Below are 19,742 nucleotides of genomic sequence, written 5' to 3'. Positions count from 1 at the left end.
AGTCTCCCATACATGTTAAGCGATCACTTGAACTCATTTACTGTAACAGATGACAGTATATATGTATGGAAATGTCTGTGCACAATATCTGTGCACAGTCTGGACGCCCATAAGTAATGTGTGTTGCTATAAGGACAGCTGTGAGGATACATGTCGAGAGATGCCTCTAAATCCATATACATCCACACTGACGGACTGTATAAGCTTTAGGCAAACTTACCTACCAGGGTTTATGCTCTGTGAAATGTCTGCTGCTGGAGATGGAGCAGAGTGGAAGGCTTCCATGGAATGAACAGACCTGTAGCGATGTGTTTTTTTCCTATACACATTTTCTCTACTAAAAAGGTCTTAGCTGGTTGATTCCAGTCAACCAGACTCAAAAACCTATAAAGACAGCTTGGGCTCTAGCTTTAACCTGTCTCAGACTGTCAGAGTCCTTTTTGTATCTGAGAACAATGCGGGAGTCATGCAAAATAGCCCATCGGCCTCAATTATAGGCTTTGTGTCTACCTATATATGTAAGGCCTTATATTATTTTAATAATTATTTTGGTATTTTATAACACATTCTGAGACTTTCTAAAACAAACCCTCCCCCTCCCCGCCCCCTCGGGAAGAAACAAATCATGGACAAAAATGGCCATTGGGGACAGCCATATTTAAAGCCAATGTCATTAATTTATGAGACTTATACAACGAACTGACCCTTCTTCCTTTAGTAAGGATTGTGGGGCCTTATTTGAAAACTACAATCTCCTGTTGTTTTAGAGGTGTCTTGGTCTTAGCTAAATGTACAAAATTATTAAGCTACCCAGTCTTGCATGTGAATATTCGAAAGTTAGAGATTCACCAGCTCTATCCCTTCCTTCTCTATCGTTTCCTACTCACTCCTCCTGGTTAGGCTAACAAGTCCGAATCACCCAGCATCAGCAGCAACAACAAAAAAATCATCTCTGATCTGTTAAGAATCATGACAGTTATTTCCACAGGACTTGTGTTTGGGCTCTGGGGTCAACCTTAACTACATGTATCACCTCTTTTTCTCAGCTTTTTAATATAGTTCATTCTTTTTCAACAACACTGGGACTCAGGCTGTTCTTTTTATATTTTTAAAAATTCCTACTGTACAACCTGCGGAAAATCTGAGTTCACCATAAAGGTATATCGTCAGGACATTTCGGTAATGGTAATCAGACACTTCAGTAATTCTACAAGCATTTTCAAAAGTGGGAAAGTGTCCCTGCCTGTACCAGGTGGTGGTGATTTTTTAAAAAATTTATTCAACTTTAATTTACTGGCATTAAAAGATGTGTTCCCAGCACAGGTAGGATGGAATGACTGATCATCCCAAAGGTATTTATATTTAGCTTTCAAATACATTGTTTGAATTACAAAAATGCACATATATATGTATATATATGTATGTGTGTGTCAGATTTACCTTCTGAATTTTGATTTCATTTTAACTAGGAATGAAAATTAGCTTAAATTTCCCAAGCCCACAATTGCCAAGAGCCTGTGGGAAAAGATGCAGAGGTGATGCTCTCTGATCTCTCCAGAGAAAGCGTCATGCTGAGTCCTTCATTCCTTTTTCTCTCTAGTACCTTTAAGTGGTACAACCTACCATTTTACATTTTGGAAAAGCCTTTGCATATCAGGGTTGAGTTTTTATTGTTGTTGCTGTTTTCCTTTGAAAATGAAATAGACTGGCTCTTTTAAAAATCTTCCCGGAATGAAAGAATTATATACCCAGTGCCAAAATCACATTGAAAACAAAAGTAAAGCAAGCCTATTTCCCTATAGGAATAGAGAAAAGTTATTTTTCCACTCAATAGCCTTTAGATTTCTGTTGCCTCAAGAATGTGAATTTTGGTTCAGAACTGTCCCTTCACGCTGTCCCCTTTGTTGCTAATGGCTGAGGCGTGTCTGGAATTTTTCTTGGATTGAAGAAACAGATCCTCAAGTATAACCAAGTCCAAATGGTTATTTTCTCTGAAATTATTAACTTAAGTAAATTTAAAAAAATGCTTGAGGAAGCCCACTGGGTCAAATTTCATTACCTTTCAATTGGCAGGGTTTTTTTTTTCTTTCAGCTTTTTCACAAATTGAAATTCTGTAGGGCTTACAATTTTGATAATACATATATGAATACACACATGTATGTATTCATATATGTATGTAAATAATTTTCTAAAAGCAAGCACCTCTCTCTGGTATGACATTATCCACTAAGAGACATTTAACAAAAGTCCTTGGAGGGAAGTTCTTGCCTTTTTTATATTAGGACGTCCTCCTTGGGTCACCAGGACCACCGAGGGGGTGGATGTGGGCTACAACAGGTTTTATCGGTATTGAAATCTCAGGCCACAAAGGCAGCCTCTTTTGGTTTTGACATCTTCAGAGGGTGCCCGAACCCAAATGGTGAGATTAGTGTGCCGAAGGATCACTAACCAAACCAAGCAGCCTTGCTCCCTCAATCCAATCTCCAGAACACTGGCCGCAAGTCACAAGGATTTCATGTAGAAATAGCCGAGCTGAAGTTCCTTTGCATCAACCCAGAGGGAGCATTCCCCGGCTGAAGTATGCTGTTTTCTCAGTCGTTTGGCAAAGGAGACATGGGGTACAAGCAAGAGACAAAAGGATACAGGGCAAAGTCCTGGGACATCCCGAGGTAGGATGACATACATAAGCCACGGAGAGCCACATTCCTTCACAGCTCTGTGGGTGCTGGCCCTGCAAAGGGAGACCCCCATGGTGGGAGCCAGGAGGTGGCACCACGGATGACGGAGCTCCCGGGGGCAGGACACTGGGATTCTCCCCAAATGCTGCTTTGTGTTTTCCCTCCAGGACGGAGGCGAGCCCCCAGTCGGTACGGCTGCCTTGCTCCAGCTCCAGCTGTGGTTGCACACAGGCTTGTCAATACACCTCGGGAATTAGCCCCCGGAGGAAACCTGATCAGCCCATTGTGACAGGAGCTGGACTTCCCCTGTGAGAAGTCCCTTTGGTGGATCTGCTCCCTGAGGGGATCGGCAACACCCTGATGGGACAGGGTAGCTCCTGGAGAGCAGATTTCTGGACTGGCCTCACGCCACAGCTAGTGGAACTGGACCACCGAGCCTTCCCAGCAGCGACAGAAGACAAGCTCCCCACTAGTGGGCCAGGTCTCATGCACAGACCTCACTTGCCACCTTGACGGTGGTTGAGGCATTAGACTAGAGATGACCCCAAATACATATAAAACTCATTTGCACCACGAATCCATTTATCAACAGGTTAAATGTTGAAATGCTTGAATTTGACTTTCAACCTTTCCCGGGAATTTTCACAGAAATCCGAGTACTCCAAATCATCCACAGTGGGAAACAGACTCCGGGATGGCATGAGAAATGAGCGAGATTCGGAACTGAAGGCCTAACAGATGAAGCACTTGACCAAAACAAGACATGGATTTGGACAGCAAGAATTTGGGGTTATCACCAATGTCAAGCTGAATCTATATATGTATTCATATATTATATATCTCTCTCTTTCTTTAGAAATGCAACTTTACAGCCGATTTTTAAAAAGCTAATAGAAAAGTACAAACTGGCAATTATTTTTACATGTTTCCCCCCACCCCCAAATGAAGCCGTTAGGATGTAGCAATCACGTGAAAATGAGGCTGTGGATTCCTCTATAAACTCTTTGGTTCTGTGGTTCAGGAGAGGCTGTGTCACCAAGACCGCTAACCCTGACCCTCACTCCCCTTCCCTCCCCTGATGCTGAGACTCTGAACACAGAAGGAACCAAGTCTATGGGATAAGCAAAGAACATTCAAGTGGCGTTATTCCCCGTACTCTGAGGAGTAGAGAGAATAATCCTTCAGTATCCCAACATCTTAAACTTGGAGTCCACGGAACCTTTTGAGAGATTCCATGTTGGGGCAGAAAGCCATAAAACAAAATTAAAGGGAAACAATAAAATCAAATCAATGACCCTTGCCTTTTGTTGCTCAGAAACAAAATTGATTACCTTTACACAGATCAATGACGCTATTAGTACTCTAGCCAGACAAGAGCAGATAATGAACTGAACAAAAGATGTGAGAAATCCTCATCTTTGGTACTGTAGCTGTTGAGGTTTCTGTTGCTCTGTTCCGTGTTCTTTTGAAAAACTGCATAGGCACAAATTAAAGACAATCTTCAACTTTAAGATTACCGTGTGAGTTGTCAAATGAGGCAGGAGCCGCCGAGGCTTTCCTTCTATCTATTCCTGCCTCAACCCTTTCTTTAAAATCTGCTTCCAAAAAATGTCCCAAGAGGTCTGTTTAAACACAGTGTGTCTCGCTGTTTTGTTTTTTTTTTTTTTTTGTTTTGTTTTTGTTTTTTTTTTTTTTCTGGCGTGCTTCCTTCTTGTTGGTGGTGATTTTCACTGATTTACGTATTTATTTATTTATTCATTTTAATGGAACAGTTTTGTTTGTTGCAGAAGTAGGTGCAGAAAAAGTTTCTTTGGTTTCGATTAAGTAATTCATAAAAAAGTCAGTCTCAAGTGTCTGTAAAGAATCATTGCAGCGTTTGGCTTGCTTCGAACACCCCCATGGGGCCCACCTGGGGCCATTCACTGGTAAATATGCACATCGTGACCTTCGCAACCTCCCAGAGTCCTGTGGGCGCTCTTCCGCATGCTGTGGGAAGGTGACAGCCAGGACCCAGAGCTGGCGTGGCAAAGCCACTCCCTGGGTGGCTTGGCTAGCCGGTCCGCTCAGCCCGATGGTGAGCCAAATGCAAGAGCTGAATGCCATTCGGAGTTGCAGAGGTTTTCTGATTTCTAAAAGTAATCACAGTATTTTTAGGCTAGAAAATGGCAAGTAATAAATGTCTTTGGTTTGCAGTATTCTGCTTCTTTGGTGTGCTGTGTTTTCTCCAGATTTACTCAGCTGTTTTGCAAGGATGATTCGACAATGGAAGAGATTTGGGACTAGATGACCCTCATGAAGAACACGTATGGTGGTTTGAATTACTTCTTTTTTTTTTTTTTCTTGCTAGAAAACACTGAAAAACGTCCCTACCGATGGGATGGATGAAGAAACAACTGAAATCCGAAAGAGTGAGAATGAATCATGTGGTAGTTACAATGCACAATAGGAGGAACCAGGTGACTAATAACCGAGAAGGATACATCAATGATCTAAAAAAAAAATCTAGATCTTTTAAAATGCTGCATTTGCTCCATGTACCGTAACAGTTAAATTGGCCTCCTGAGTGTGCGTCTGCATTATGTACAAACAGAATTTGTAGCAAACTGCAAAATGTGCTTGAAGCCATATTCCCAACGATTCCCTAATGACTTCACAATCAGCGTCTTGAAAATCCAGATGTGGTGAATCCAGAACCTTCCTTACTTCTCTGTTTATCTACGTTGTGCTTGATACGTTGAGCTCAAGAGAACTGATTTTTTTTTTTTTTTTGATGGATCCAAGACCACGTGAGATTTCCAGGAGGTAAGGAAAAGAAAATTGTAAACTGGATCAACTTAAAGCTTTCTAAACCATTCAATGAAACGATGCCTGAGTTGGAAAAACAGGTCCTCAGATTTTTTTTTTTTTTAATTTCCGTATTTAAAAGTTGTGCTCAGTAATATTCATTCTGATGTTTTTATGTTATGGCTGTGAGCTTTGGTGTACTGTGGTATGATGAGGCTAAGCACTTGGATGAGGTCATTCTTGTTGCTAGAAGAATCTCTCATGGTAGCATCTTGGGAGCCCAAACTCAGAATCCTTACACAGACAAATTCCCACCATGACACGTGGGAACTCTGACTGCAACAGGGCCCAAAGTGGGACTGTTGACATCTGAAGGGATCCCAAGCTTGCCTGACACCACACTGAAATCAACTCGCTCCAGGAAGTCCCCCCATTTGGATTTCTGGGATGCTTAGCATGCTCAGAGGACGAGGTCTGGTTCAAAAAGATTAATTTTCAGCTTGCACTTGGACTCCATAGCCATTAAAAACAAAACAAAACAAAACAAGAACACCTGGCCTATGATTACAGCTAGAATAGAAGTTTCTTTTCAAGAGAATTGTGCTTTCAAATCACCAGTGAAGGGCCCCAGCTAAGAATCCGGTGTCTTTTTCCTTTGTGTTTTCTTTTGTGTCGGTTGTCCTCATCTGGAGGTGACCTGTGCCCAACCGAGAGTCCTTCCATCACGCTTTGGTACAAGTGCTGGAGGTGGACGAGGAGCCCGCTGTGCTCAGATCGTCCTGCCACTTCTCTAGGCTGCGGCGCCGGGCATTCATGAAGAAGTTGCTGACGGTCGTAAGCTCCAGGCCCAGCTGCTGGGAAATGGTGATCTGCATCTCTTTGGACGGCCGTTTGTTCTCCTTGAAGATGGCAAAGAGTGTTCGGCGTTGGAGGTCGGTGAACACCAGGCGGGATTTCTTCTGGGAATTGTTCCTGTCTTTGTTTGGTTCTTGCTCTTTGCGTTTGCATGCTTGAAGGGAAAGAGAAGAAGGAGCGAGTCAGTACGAGTGTGAGAAGCAGGCCCCCGAGAAGGTGAGCCATGGAAAACATTGACAGAGTCGTACAAGGGGATGTAAACCGTTAAACTTTATTGTGCGAATTGCCCAGCTGTCAATAACCAGCCTTCCCAGTTCGGCTCCAGGTGATGGAAGGCGCCAGTGAGTGGAGAGGGGGGAAGGGCGAGAAGGGCCGGGCGGCTCTGCACTGTCTGGTTTTAAACCAGTGGCAGCCCCCTGCCTCCCAGCACACCCTGAAAATTCTTCATCTCTGAAATCAGGCACCAGGAAGGGAGTGAAGACTCTCGGTTCCCAGTGGGAGCCTGGGCAGGCAGTTCCTCTTTCATACTCAGCCTCTAGAAGTGTTTACAGCTGAGCTGAAATGATGTTCTGGAGTCAAAACTTAAAAGTGCACCATTTTTTCCAAAATCAAAGCTTCTACCCATGTGATTAAAAAAATTGTTAACAGAATGAAATTAGAAGTGACAGAACAATGGCATCATCCCAACCCAAGTCCCCTTCTTCCAGACTTTAAGGAAAAAACAGAACAAAAACAAAACAAGGAGGGAAAGGCTGGGAGAAGTTGGTTTAGCCCACTCCAGCTTGGGTAGTCTGAAGTGAAGCCAGTGCAAGAGGATGAGGGCTGGGGGTGGCAGAAGCAGCCCGAACTCAGGGGGACTTTAATTTATGCATCACTACCTCTGCCTTACCCTGCAAGTTCCCAGAAGGCAGGGAGCAGGTCTGTGTAATATTTCCAACTGGCCCGTTTGGGAGCCATGGACATAACGGAACACTTGGGTTGCCTAGGTCACGTGATGCCTGGACTATTTCTGGGGGTCTGTACACTTCACATACCGATTTGGATAAGCCAGCAGAATTGTTTTCATTTTTTTTTTTTAAAGATTTTATTTATTTATTTGAGAGAGAATGAGAGATAGAGAGCACGAGAGGGAAGAGGGTCAGAGGGAGAAGCAGACTCCCTGCTGAGCAGGGAGCCCGATGCGGGACTCGATCCCGGGACTCCAGGATCATGACCTGAGCCGAAGGCAGTCGCTTAACCAACTGAGCCACCCAGGCGCCCCAGAATTGTTTTCATTTTAAAATGAAATAAATTGAGACCTAGGTTGGGTAAGTCATCGACCTGAGGCCCCATTCCAAGCCTGCTGCAGACCCAGGGTAAGAAGAATCCAGTCCTTCCCTCTCTCCATCTTCCTTCCTTCCTTCCTTTCCTAAGATTACTTATTTTTTTGAGAGAGAGAGTGAGAGAGAGCACAAGTGGGGGGCGGGGAGCAGGAGAAGCAGACTCCCCGCTGAGCAGGGAGCCTGATGCGAGGCTTGATCCCAGGACCCCGGGATCATGACCTGAGCCGAAGGCAGATGCTTAACCGACTGAGCCGCCCAGGCGTCCCTCTCTCCATCTTTCCCATCTATAGAAACGGCATCCACACTGTTGTCACATCTGAGGGGATCTGTTCACAGGGCAGCCTCTAGGGCTTCACCCCCAGAGATTCTGGTTTCACCAGTATGGGGCAGGGTTCTCAAATCTGTGCTTTTACAAACCTCCTTGGGCCCTCCTGAGACAGGGGAACCAGCATGCTTGCCTACATTGTCCCTTCAGGGCCCAGACTACTGTCCTCACCACAGCCTCCTGGGACACCTGGTGCCAAGCCTTCATCGGGAGGATTCTGCGTAAACAGTGGTGCATGGTAATCTCCTGATAACAAAACCTGGGCAAATATCCTCTACAAACATTGGCTTTGCCTCCTGCCTTGTTTTCTCTTTTGGTCTTCCCCGGGAAGGCCTGGTGTCCCAGGTGCGTGACCTCAACCGTGAGTGTGGGAGGGTGTAGAGAGGAAGGGGGACAGGAATGAGCTGGTTCTGTGAGGCAGATACAGGCCGTGGTCATCCTGGAACCATACTTGCCCTTGACACCTGGTCCCACAGGTGCAGTGGCTTCAGCCCTCCCCGGCACCCCCTGCTCTGGCCCTGAATCTTCTCACACTGCGGGGTTTTGTCCCGTGAGTTCAGGTCCCTGTTAGACGACCTCTTCTGTTTGGGCTGGGACACTCCCACTTGTTTGTGGAGAATTCAGCCCGTTTGCTACAGAATTAGTGCTGGAAGGCCCTTTGGGCTCCTGCATAATGGCCTCAATTGACAGGAAAGGAAAATGTCTCATAGAAATGAGCTCTACTCCCAAGACTTGAAACAAAAGACTCTGTAATTTTGTTTTTCTTGAGCAACTGACAGAAGGAGAAGGCTGAAATGGGTGAGGGCCTGGCAGTTCCCACCGACCCCAGTGCAAAGCCCAGCTGGGCGACCTGGGTGTGGTCACGGGGCCTCCCCGTGCCTGCCTTTCCCTAGGGGTCACTGGACCGGGCTCGGCTGCCCAGGGCCTTCCCACCTGGGGGATGGATTTGCCTTCATGGGCCTCTCCCTGTCTAGTACTATTTCACTTATTGTCCCAAACCAAAGGCAGATGCTATCTTTCTCAGTGGCACCTGTTCATCTCTCCTCTGGCAGGGAAGAATTGTGGAAATTTTGGCTGTTACCTGCAAGCTTAATATACACAATTGTGTTAATATACACAATCCATTCTACCTGGAAAGTCCCACACTGGGCAGGTGCCTCTTTTGGGGATACTTCTCCCACCTCCCTAGTGGAGAGTGGAATCAGGAGTTTCTTTTCCCTCCCAGACAAGAAACCTCAGGGTTGGAGCTCTGGGACCACCACCTCGCAAGGATCCTTAGGGGGCGCTCATGAGTTATGTGCTGGCGGAAGGTGGCCCCGGGCACGCACGGAGTGAGTTAGCAGGGCAAGCATGGCCTGATTTGGGCTCCAGGAGGTGCAAACATCGGCCTCCCCGGGCTTGTCTTCTTATTTCTGATCTTTCAGACTGGATTTGTAAACCCCCGTCTCTGCAGTTTCTTCTCAGCGTGTTGTTTCTTTTTTCATGAGCTTTCAGGCCTGTCCCTGTCCCCCAGAAATCCAGCAGCTCTTCCCACCTCTGCCCAGCCGTCACTTGCCCTCCTCCACTCCACCCCACTCAGCACCTCCCCGCCCCTCCAGCTTCCTGTGTAGGCCAGCTTGTCCCTGGAGTCCTGCACAAATGGACTTGTCCTTGCCACCCTCCTCCCCGGAAACCACAAGCACACAGGCCAGAGAGGTCCTTGCAGAGGCCGCTGGGAAGGTGAGCTGCCGAGCTCCTGGAGGGGAGGCGATGCTTGGGGCCGGGCAAGGAGGAGCCCATTCCAAAGGGGAATCCACAAGAAGCACCAATCTCAAGTGGAGGCGGAGAAGGATCTGTGTGTTTTCCAAGACCCCTGGAAGGCCTGCTGCCCCCACCCCACCCCAGGCTCCTCTCACGCCTGCTTTAGCTTCATCAGATGGGTGGAAGACCTAACCCCTGCCAGAAGGACTGCCCTCCTTCTCCTGGGGAAGAGAGTCCTTTTAAATTCTCTGCAGCAGTGGTCCCGCCCCTTCGTGTGAATGAGGAGAGGCTCCTAGAGCAGGCTTTGAGGGGGGAGCGGAGGCTTACAGAAAGCAGGTGCCCCCAAGGGGGCAGAGCAGCCCTACGGCAGGAACTGAGGCAGACTAATTGCAAAATTGGCCCCAATTCTTCCCTTCCCAATACCTATACCCCCTGCAGTGTGACTCTATGGCTCCTCCCAGCAGGAGATGGCATTCACTTGCCTTTGTGGGGGCTCTGGGCTGGCCAGATGATTTGCTTTAGCCGAACGAATGTGGCAGAAGTGACCGCATGGTAGTTCTGAGCCCAGGCCTCAAGGAGCCATGTGCTTTGTTCATGCTCTTGGAACTCTGCCTGGCGGCCACATGACAAGCCCACACCAGCCTGGGTCAGCCGGGCCTGGTGGCCCCGCAGACGACGGCAGGTGCATGAGTGAGTCCAGCAGAGACCACCCACGCGGGGCCCTGGAGCAGGAGAACGGCCCAGCTGACCCATAGACTCTGGAGCAAAAGTAAATGTTTCTGGCTTTATGCTACGGGTTTTGTGGTTCTGTGTTATGTAGCATCGCTGTGGTGAAAGACACAGAAGCCAAGAAAAACCTTTGCCTTCCTGCCCCGGGGAAAGTCAAATGTCAAATAGGAAGTCTCTGCTTGAAACTGAGACCTGGTTATCAGCTGCATGACCTTGAGTCTCAGTTCCCTCATCTACCTCATGTATAAAATGGGGATACTAATGCCCACCACTCCGGACATCAAGAGGCCAACTGTGGGGTGCCTGGGTGGCTTAGTCAGTTAAGCGTCTGCCTTCGGCTCAGGTCATGATCCTGGGGTCTTGGGATTGAGCCCTACGTTGGGCTCCCTGCTCAGTGGTGGAGGCTGCTTCTCCCTCTGCTCCTCCCCCCCAGCTTGTGCTTGCTCTCTCTCTCTCTCACTCTGCTCTCTCTCTCTCAAATAAATAAAATTTTAAAAAAAGAGGCCAGCTGTAGCACTTGGCACTCAGTAGGTGCTTAGTAAATGTAAATATTCTTTTTCCCTTCATAGAAAAGGAAGAAAAAAGGTTTATAAGAAGGTGAGGTTAGGGGCGCCTGGGTGGCACAGTCAGTTAAGAGTTCAACTCTTGATTTCGGTTCAGCTCATGATCTCAGGGTCGTGAGATCGACCCCTGTTTCAGGCTCTGCGCTTAGTGCAGAATCTGCTTAAGACTCTTTCTCCCTCTGCCCCTCCCCACCCCATGCTCTCTCTCTCTCAAAAATAAGTAAATCTCGGGGGCAGAGCAAGATGGCGGAGGAGTAGGAGACCTGGATTTCCTCTGGTCTCAGGAATTCAGCTGAATAGGGATCAAACCATTCTGAACACCTACGAACTCAACAGGAGATCGAAGATAAGAAGAGTAACAACTCTCTGAACAGAAAAGTGACCACTTTCTGGAAGGTAGGACGTGCAGAGAAGTGAATCCGAGGCGATATTCGGGAGGATAGACGGCGGGGGAGGGGGCCTCCGTCGGCCGCTTCTGACAAGTGATAGAGCCGCGGAGCACAAAATAGGAACTTTTAAAAGTCGGCTCCGCTGAGGGACGTCGCTGCAGTGGCTAAGCGGGGGGTGGAACCCTCGCGGGACAGTGTGGTCTCAGGATCCTCGGGGTCACAGAAAGACCGGGGGTGCCTGAGTGCGCCAGAGCTCCCAGGTATCGGAGCGGGGAAGCCGGCTGCCGAGACGGAGCCGAGGCGCGGGCTCTCAGCTCGGGGTGGCCATAAACTGTGATCCGCGGCCCAGTCGGGCCACTGCTCCTCCAGCAGAGACCCAACAGGCGGCAGAGCTGGGGAGACTCCCCTTCCTTCCTGGGGAGGAGCAGCGCGGGAGCGCACCGCAGGGATCTGCTGGGTTTGGAGACTCCACACGGGGTCGGGTGCCAGAGATAGAAACGCTCGATCACAGGCCGGGTGAGCACGGAGTGTGGCCGGAGACCGGGGACACGGGAGTGACTGCTTTTCTCCGGGGGCTCACTGAGGAGCGGGGCCCCGAGTTCTCAGCTCCTCTGGGTGGAGATTGGGAGGCCACCATTTTCACCCTGGTCCTCCAAAGCTGAACCGAGAGCTTGCAGGGAACAAAAGCTCCTGAGAGCAAACCCAGCAGCTTGCTTAGCCCGGACTCACAAGGGCGGGGCAATTCCGCCTCCGACAAAGACATTTGGGAACCACGGCAACAGGCCCCTCCCCCAGAAGATCAGCGTGAAAAGCCAGCAAGCCAAGACCAAGTTTACCGATCAAGGAGAACGGGAGAACTCCAGCGCTAGGGGAATACGGCACATAGAATTCATGGCTTTTTTACCATAATTCATTAGTTTTTCAGAGTTAATTTTTTAACTCTTTTTTAAAATTTTTCTTTTTCCCTTTTTCAAACAACATTGTATCAATCCCTTTTTTAAAAAAACATTTTCATTTTTAGAGTCATATTTTTATTCCTTCATAGTAATTACCCTTATTTTTGGCATATATATATAAATTGTTCTCTCTTTAAAATTTTGAGATACAATTTCTTCTAACAGATCAAAATATACCCTAAATCACTAGTGTATGGCTTTGTTCTAGTCTCCTGCCTGATCACATTCTCTCCCTTTTTTCTTCTTTTTTCTTTTTTTTAATCATCTTCTTTCTTTTTAAAAACAACTTCTTATCAATTCCTTTTATAAAATCTTTTATAATTTTCATCTTTACAGTCATCTTCCATCCCTTCATTGTTATCAACCCTTATTTTGTACATCTATAAGTCTTTCTTCCTTTAAAATTTTAGGAGGCACTTTCTTCTAACAGACCAAAATATGCCCAAAAGCTAGTGTGTGGCACTGATCTATGCACTAGCCTGATCATATTTGATCATATTCTGTTTTTTTTTGTTTTGTTTTGTTTTTATCTTTTTCTTTTTCCTTTTTTTTTTCCTCTTCTTTCTTTCCCCTTCTTGTCCCCTGGTTTCAGGTCTTTTCTGATTTGTATAGAGTATATTTACTGGAAACGTTGTTAACCTGTTAGCATTCTGTTCTTTTATTCGTCTATTCTCCTCTGCACAAAATGACAAGACGAAAAAAATCACCTCAGCAAAAAGAACAAGAGGTAGTACCGTCTGCCAGGGACCTACTCAATACGGACATTAGTACGATGTCGGACCTAGAGTCCAGAATCATGACTTTAAAGATACCAGCTGGGCTTGAAAAAAGTGTGGAAGTTATTAGAGAAACCCTTTCTGGAGAAATAGAAGAACTAAAATCTAACCAAGTCAAAATCAAAAAGGCTATTAATGAGGTGCAATCAAAAACGGGGGCACTAACTACTAGGATAAATGAGGCAGAAGAGAGAATCAGCGATATAGAAGACCAAATGATGGAAAATAAAGAGGCTGAGAAAAAGAGAGATAAACAACTACAGGATCACGAGGGCAGAATTCGAGAGATAAGCAATACGATAAGACGAAACAACATTAGAATAATTGGGATCCTGGAAGAAGAAGACAGAGAGAGAGGAGCAAAAGGTATATTGGAGCAAATAATAGCAGAGAACTTCCCTAATGTGAGGAAGGAAACAGCCATCAAAATCCAGGAGGCACAGAGAACCCCTCTCAAAATCAATAAAAATAGGTCAACACCCCGACATCTAATAGTAAAACTTACGAGTCTCAGAGACAGAGAGAAAATCCTGAAAGCAGCTCGGGAGAAGAGATCTGTAACCTACAATGGAAGAAACATTAGATTGGCAACAGACCTATCCACAGAGACCTGGCAGGCCAGAAAGGACTGGCATGATATCTTTAGAGCACTAAACGAGAAAAATATGCAGCCAAGAATACTATATCCAGCTAGGCTGTCATTGAAAATAGAAGGAGAGATAAAAAGCTTCCAGGACAAACAAAAACTAAAGGAATTTGCAAACACGAAACCAGCCCTCCAAGAAATATTGAAAGAGGTCCTCTAAGCAAAAAGAGAGCCTAAAAGCAGCATAGATCAGAAAGGAACACAGACAATATACAGTAACAGTCACCTACAGGCAATACAAAGGCACTAAATTCATACCTTTCAATAGTTACCCTGAATGTAAATGGGCTACATGCCCCAATCAAAAGACACAGGCTATCAGATTGGATTAAAAAACAAGACCCATCAATATGCTGTCTGCAAGAGACACATTTTAGACCCAAAGACACCCCCAGATTGAAAGTGAGGGGGTGGAAAACCATTTACCATGCTAATGGACACCAAAAGAAAGCTGGGATGGCAACCCTTATATCAGACAAATTAGATTTTAAAACAAAGACTGTAATAAGAGATGAAGAAGGACACTATATCCTACTTAAAGGGTCTATCCAACAAGACGATCGAACAATTGTAAATATCTAGGCCCCTAACATGGGAGCAGCCAATTATATAAGGCAATTAATAACAAAAGCAAAGAAACACATTGACAACAATACAATAATAGTGGGGGACTTTAACACCCCCCTGACTGAAATAGACAGATCATCTAAGCAAAAGATCAACAAGGAAATAAAGACTTTAAATGAAACACTGGACCAAATGGACTTTACAGACATATTCCGAACATTCCATCCCAAAGCAACGGAATACACATTCTTCTCTAGTGCCCATGGAACATTCTCCAGAATTGATCACATCCTAGGTCACAAATCAGGTCTCAACCGGTACCAAAAGATTGGGATTATTCCCTGCATATTTTCAGACCACAGTGCTTTGAAACTAGAACTCAATCACAAGAGGAAAGTCGGAAAGAACTCAAATAGACGGAGGCTAAAGACCATCCTACTAAAGAATGAATGGGTCAACCAGGAAATTAAAGAAGAATTAAAAAAATTCCTGGAAAGCAATGAAAATGAAAACACAACTGTTCCAAATCTTTGGGATACAGCAAAGGCAGTCCTAAGAGGAAAGTATATAGCGATACAAGCCTTTCTCAAGAAACAAGAAAGGTCTCAAATACACAACCTAACCCTACACCTAAAGGAGCTAGAGAAAAAACAGCAAAAAAAGCCTAAACCCAGCAGGAGAAGAGAAATCATAAAGATCAGAGCAGAAATCAATGAAATAGAAACCAGAAGAACAGTAGAACAGATCAACGAAACTAGAGGCTGGTTCTTTGAAAGAATTAACAAGATTGATAAGCCCCTGGCCAGACTTATCAAAAAGAAAAGAGAAATGACCCAAATCAACAAAATCATGAATGAAAGAGGAGAGATCACAACCAACACCAAAGACATACAAACAATTATAAGAACATATTATGAGCAACTCTATGCCAGCAAATTAGATAACCTGGAAGAAACGGGTGCATTCCTAGAGAGGTATCAACTACCAAAATTGAACCAGGAAGAAATAGAAAACCTGAACAGACATATAACCACTAAGGAAATTGAAGCAGTCATCAAAAATCTCCCAACAAACAAAAGCCCAGGGCCAGATGGCTTCCCAGGGGAATTCTATCAAACATTTCAAGAAGAATTAATACCTATTCTTCTGAAACTGTTCCAAAAAATAGAAATGGAAGGAAAACTTCCAAACTCATTTTATGAGGCCAGCATTACCTTGATCCCAAAACCAGACAAAGACCCCATCAAAAAGGAGAATTACAGACCAATATCCTTGATGAACATGGATGCAAAAATTCTCACCAAAATACTAGCCAATAGGATCCAACAGTACATTAAAAGGATTATTCACCATGACCAAGTGGGATTTATCTCTGGGCTGCAAGGCTGGTTCAACAACTGCAAATCAGTCAATGTGATACAATACATTAACAAAAGAAAGAACAAGAAACATATGATCCTCTCAATAGATGCAGAAAAAGCATTTGACAAAGTACAGCATCCTTTCTTGATCAAAACTCTTCAGAGTATAGGGATAGAGGGTACATACCTCAATATCATAAAAGCCATCTATGAAAAACCTACAGCTAATATCATTCTCAATGGGGAAAAGCTGAGAGCTTTTCCCCTAAGGTCAGGAACGCGGCAGGGATGTCCACTATCACCACTGCTATTCAACATAGTATTAGAAGTCCTAGCCACAGCAATCAGACAACAAAAAGAAATCAAAGGCATCCAAATCGGCAAAGAGGACGTCAAACTCTCACTCTTTGCAGCTGATATGATACTGTATGTGGAAAACCCAAAAGACTCCACCCCAAAAGTGCTAGAACTCATACAAGAATTCAGTAAAGTAGCAGGATATAAAATCAATGCACAGAAATCAGTGGCATTCCTATACACCAACAACAAGACAGAAGAGAGACAAATCAAGGAGTCGATCCCATTTACAATTGCACCCAAAACCATAAGATACCTAGGAATAAATTTAACCAAAGAGGCAAAGGATCTGTTCTCAGAAAACTATAAAATACTCATAAAAGAAATTGAAGAAGACACAAAGAAATGGAAAAACGTTCCATGCTCATGGATTGGAAGAACAAACATTGTGAAGATGTCCATGCTACCTAGAGCAATCTACACATTCAGGGCAATCCCCATCAAAATACCATCCACCTTTTTCAAAGGAATGGAACAAATAATCCTAAAATTTGTATGGAACCAGAAGAGACCCCGAATAGCAGAGGAATATTGAAAAAGAAAAGCAAAGTTGGCGGCATCACAATTCCAGACTTCCAGCTCTATTACAAAGCTGTCATCATCAAGACAGTATGGTACTGGCACAAAAACAGACACATAGATCAATGGAACAGAATCGAGAGCCCAGAAATGGACCCTCAACTCTATGGTCAACTCATCTTTGACAAAGCAGGAAAGAATGTCCAATGGAAAAAAGACAGTCTCTTCAACAAATGGTGTTGTGAAAATTGGACAGCCACATGCAAAAGAATGAAACTGGACCATTTCCTTACACCACACACAAAAATAGACTCCAAATGGTTGAAAGACCTAAACGTGAGACAGGAGTCCTTCAAAATCCTAAAGGAGAACACAGGCAGCAACCTCTTCGACCTCAGCTGCAGCAACTTCTTCCTAGAAACATCGCCAAAGGCAAGGGAAGCCAGGGCACAAATGAACTATTGGGATTTCATCAAGATAAAAAGCTTTTGCGCAGCAAAAGAAACAGTCCACAAAACCAAGACAACCGACAGAATGGGAGAAGATATTTGCAAATGACATATCAGATAAAGGGCTAGTATCCAAAATCTATAAAGAACTTATCAAACTCGACACCCAAAGAACAAATGATCTAATCAAGAAATGGGCAGAAGACATGAACAGACATTTTTCCAAAGAAGACATCCAAATGGCCAACAGACACATGAAAACGTGTTCAGGATCGCTCGGCATCAGGGAAATCCAAATCAAAACCTCAATGAGATACCACCTCACACCCGTCAGAATGGCTAAAATTAACAAGTCAGGAAACGACAGATGTTGGCGGGGATGTGGAGAAAGGGGAACCCTCCCACACTGTTGGTGGGAATGCAAGCTGGTGCAACCCCTCTGGAAAACAGTATGGAGGTTCCTCAAACAGTTGAAAATAGAGCTACCATACGATCCAGCAATTGCCCTACTAGGTATTTACCCCAAAGATACAAATGTAGGGACCTGAAGGGGTACGTGCACCCCAATGTTTATAGCAGCAATGTCCACAATAGCCAAACTGTGGAAAGAGCCAAGATGTCCATCGACAGATGAATGGATAAAGAAGAGGTGGTATATATACACAATGGAATATTATGCAGCCATCAAAAGGAATGAGATCTTGCCATTTGCAACGACGTGGATGGAACTGGAGGGTGTTATGCTGAGTGAAATAAATCAATCAGAGAAAGACCTGTATCATATAACCTCACTGATATGAGGAATTCTTAATCTCAGGAAACAAACTGAGGGTTGCTGGAGTGGTGGGGGGTGGGAGGGATTGGGTGGCTGGGTGATAGACACTGGGGAGGGTATGTGCTATGGTGAGCACTGTGAATTGTACAAGACTGATGAATCACAGATCTGTACTTCTGAAACAAATAATGCAATATATGTTAAGAAAAAAAAGAAGAAGAAGAAGATAGCAGGAGGGGAAGAATGAAGGGGAGTAAGTCGGAGGGGGAGACGAACCATGAGAGACGATGGGCTCTGAAAAAAAAACTGCGGGTTCTAGAGGGGAGGGGGGGTGGGGGGATGGGTTAGCTTGGTGATGGGTATTAAAGAGGGCACATTCTGTGTGGAGCACTGGGTGTTATGCACAAACAATGAATCATGGAACACTACATCAAAAACTAATGATGTAATGTATGGTGATTAACATAACAATCAAAATTATTAAAAAATAAATCTCTAAAAAATAAGAAGGTAAGGTTAGGAATTCGTAATTTGAAATGGTTTTCCAAGACTCATTCAATGGTAGATGAACTGCCCAGAGGGCTCATGGCAAATAAAAGGTTAAGGAGATTTGTTTTCATTGTGAAGTTGTCTCATAGCCAATTCCCAGCCTCGCAGAAAAGGTAAGACCGCGATGCGTTTTTATATATGTGTCAGAGATCCTAATAGGCTTGGGACCACTGGTGTTTCCTAACATCACTAATTTATGTCCAAATACATTCTACATATGATGGGTATTGTTAGCTCCTAATAAATAATGCAGAAGGGCCATATTCTCCTTGCATTCAGTAAATACTTTCCCTGAATAGTTCAATGTGATTTTGCCAGGGTGCAGGGTGGGGGTGTGGGAGGAAGTCATGGGGGTGTGCCCTTGTCAGTGGTCACTTGACCTCCAAGGAGATGGGTTTGGAAAATATGCTAAGGAGAATCAATGCTATCTTTCAGTTGGAGAGCCTGAAGCTGCCTGCTCACAAGGGCTTGTGCAAGGTGGGAGAGTGACTCTCTCTAGCACGGAAGGCACACACACACCAGGGCCGGAGCTGTGCTGGAAAGATCAACTGAGTTGTACTGGAAAAACCAACTACAAACGTAAATTCATATGTGTAGCTCCAACCTTATTCCAAGAAACCTATGGGTTTTTCTTTTAAAGTGTTTCTCTGAATTCCAGTTAGTTAATATACAGTATAATAGTAGTTTCAGGTGTACAGCATAGTGATCCAACACTTCCATGCATCACCCTGTGCTCATCATGACCAGAGCACTCCTTCATCCCCATCACCTCTTTAACCCATCCCCCACCCCACCTCCCCTCTGGTAACCATCTCTGTAGTTAAGAGTCTGTTTCTTGGTGTGCCCTTCTCTCTTTTTGTCCCTTTGCTCCTTTGTTTTGTTTCTTAAATTGCACATATGAGTGAAATCAGATACATGAAAAGATGCTCAATATCACTCGGCATCAGGGAAATGCAAATCAAAACCACAGTGAGAGATCACCTCACACCTGTCAGGATGGCTAAAATCAACAACACAAGGAACACATGTTGGCAAGAATGTGGAGAAAGGGGAACCCTCCTGCACTGTTGGTGGGAATGCAAGCTGGTGCAGCCACTCTGGAAAATGGTATGGAAGGTCCTCACAAATTTGAAAATAAAACTACCCTACGATCCAGCCATTGCACTACTGGGTATTTACCCAAAGGATACAACAATACTCATTCAGGACACACAGCCCAATGTTTATAGCAGATACCTACAACAGCCATACGGAAGCAGCCCAAGTGTCCACTAAATGATGAATGGATCAAGAAGATGTGGTGTATACACAATGGAACACTACTCAGCCATCAAAAAAAATGAAATGTTGCCATTTGCCTTGAAATGGATGGTGCTAGAGGGTATTATGCTAAGCGAGATA

General features: G+C 44.8%; 1 protein-coding gene across 1 annotated transcript in view; it reads right to left on the bottom strand.

Annotated features, from left to right (window-relative positions):
• Positions 1 to 4,332: 4,332 nt before the first annotated feature.
• ONECUT2 (one cut homeobox 2) overlaps positions 4,333 to 19,742 on the bottom strand; it is a 51,684-nt gene continuing 36,274 nt past the window's right edge. The window contains exon 2 of the mRNA XM_027576036.2: positions 4,333 to 6,472. Coding sequence (XP_027431837.1) covers positions 6,186 to 6,472 — 287 coding nt within the window. The 3' untranslated portion in view covers positions 4,333 to 6,185. The remainder of the gene's footprint in view (positions 6,473 to 19,742) is intronic.

This window comes from Zalophus californianus, chromosome 14 (genome assembly GCF_009762305.2).
Source record: "Zalophus californianus isolate mZalCal1 chromosome 14, mZalCal1.pri.v2, whole genome shotgun sequence".
Lineage (NCBI taxonomy): Eukaryota > Metazoa > Chordata > Mammalia > Carnivora > Otariidae > Zalophus > Zalophus californianus.
This window is presented reverse-complemented; position numbering and strand designations above follow the sequence as displayed.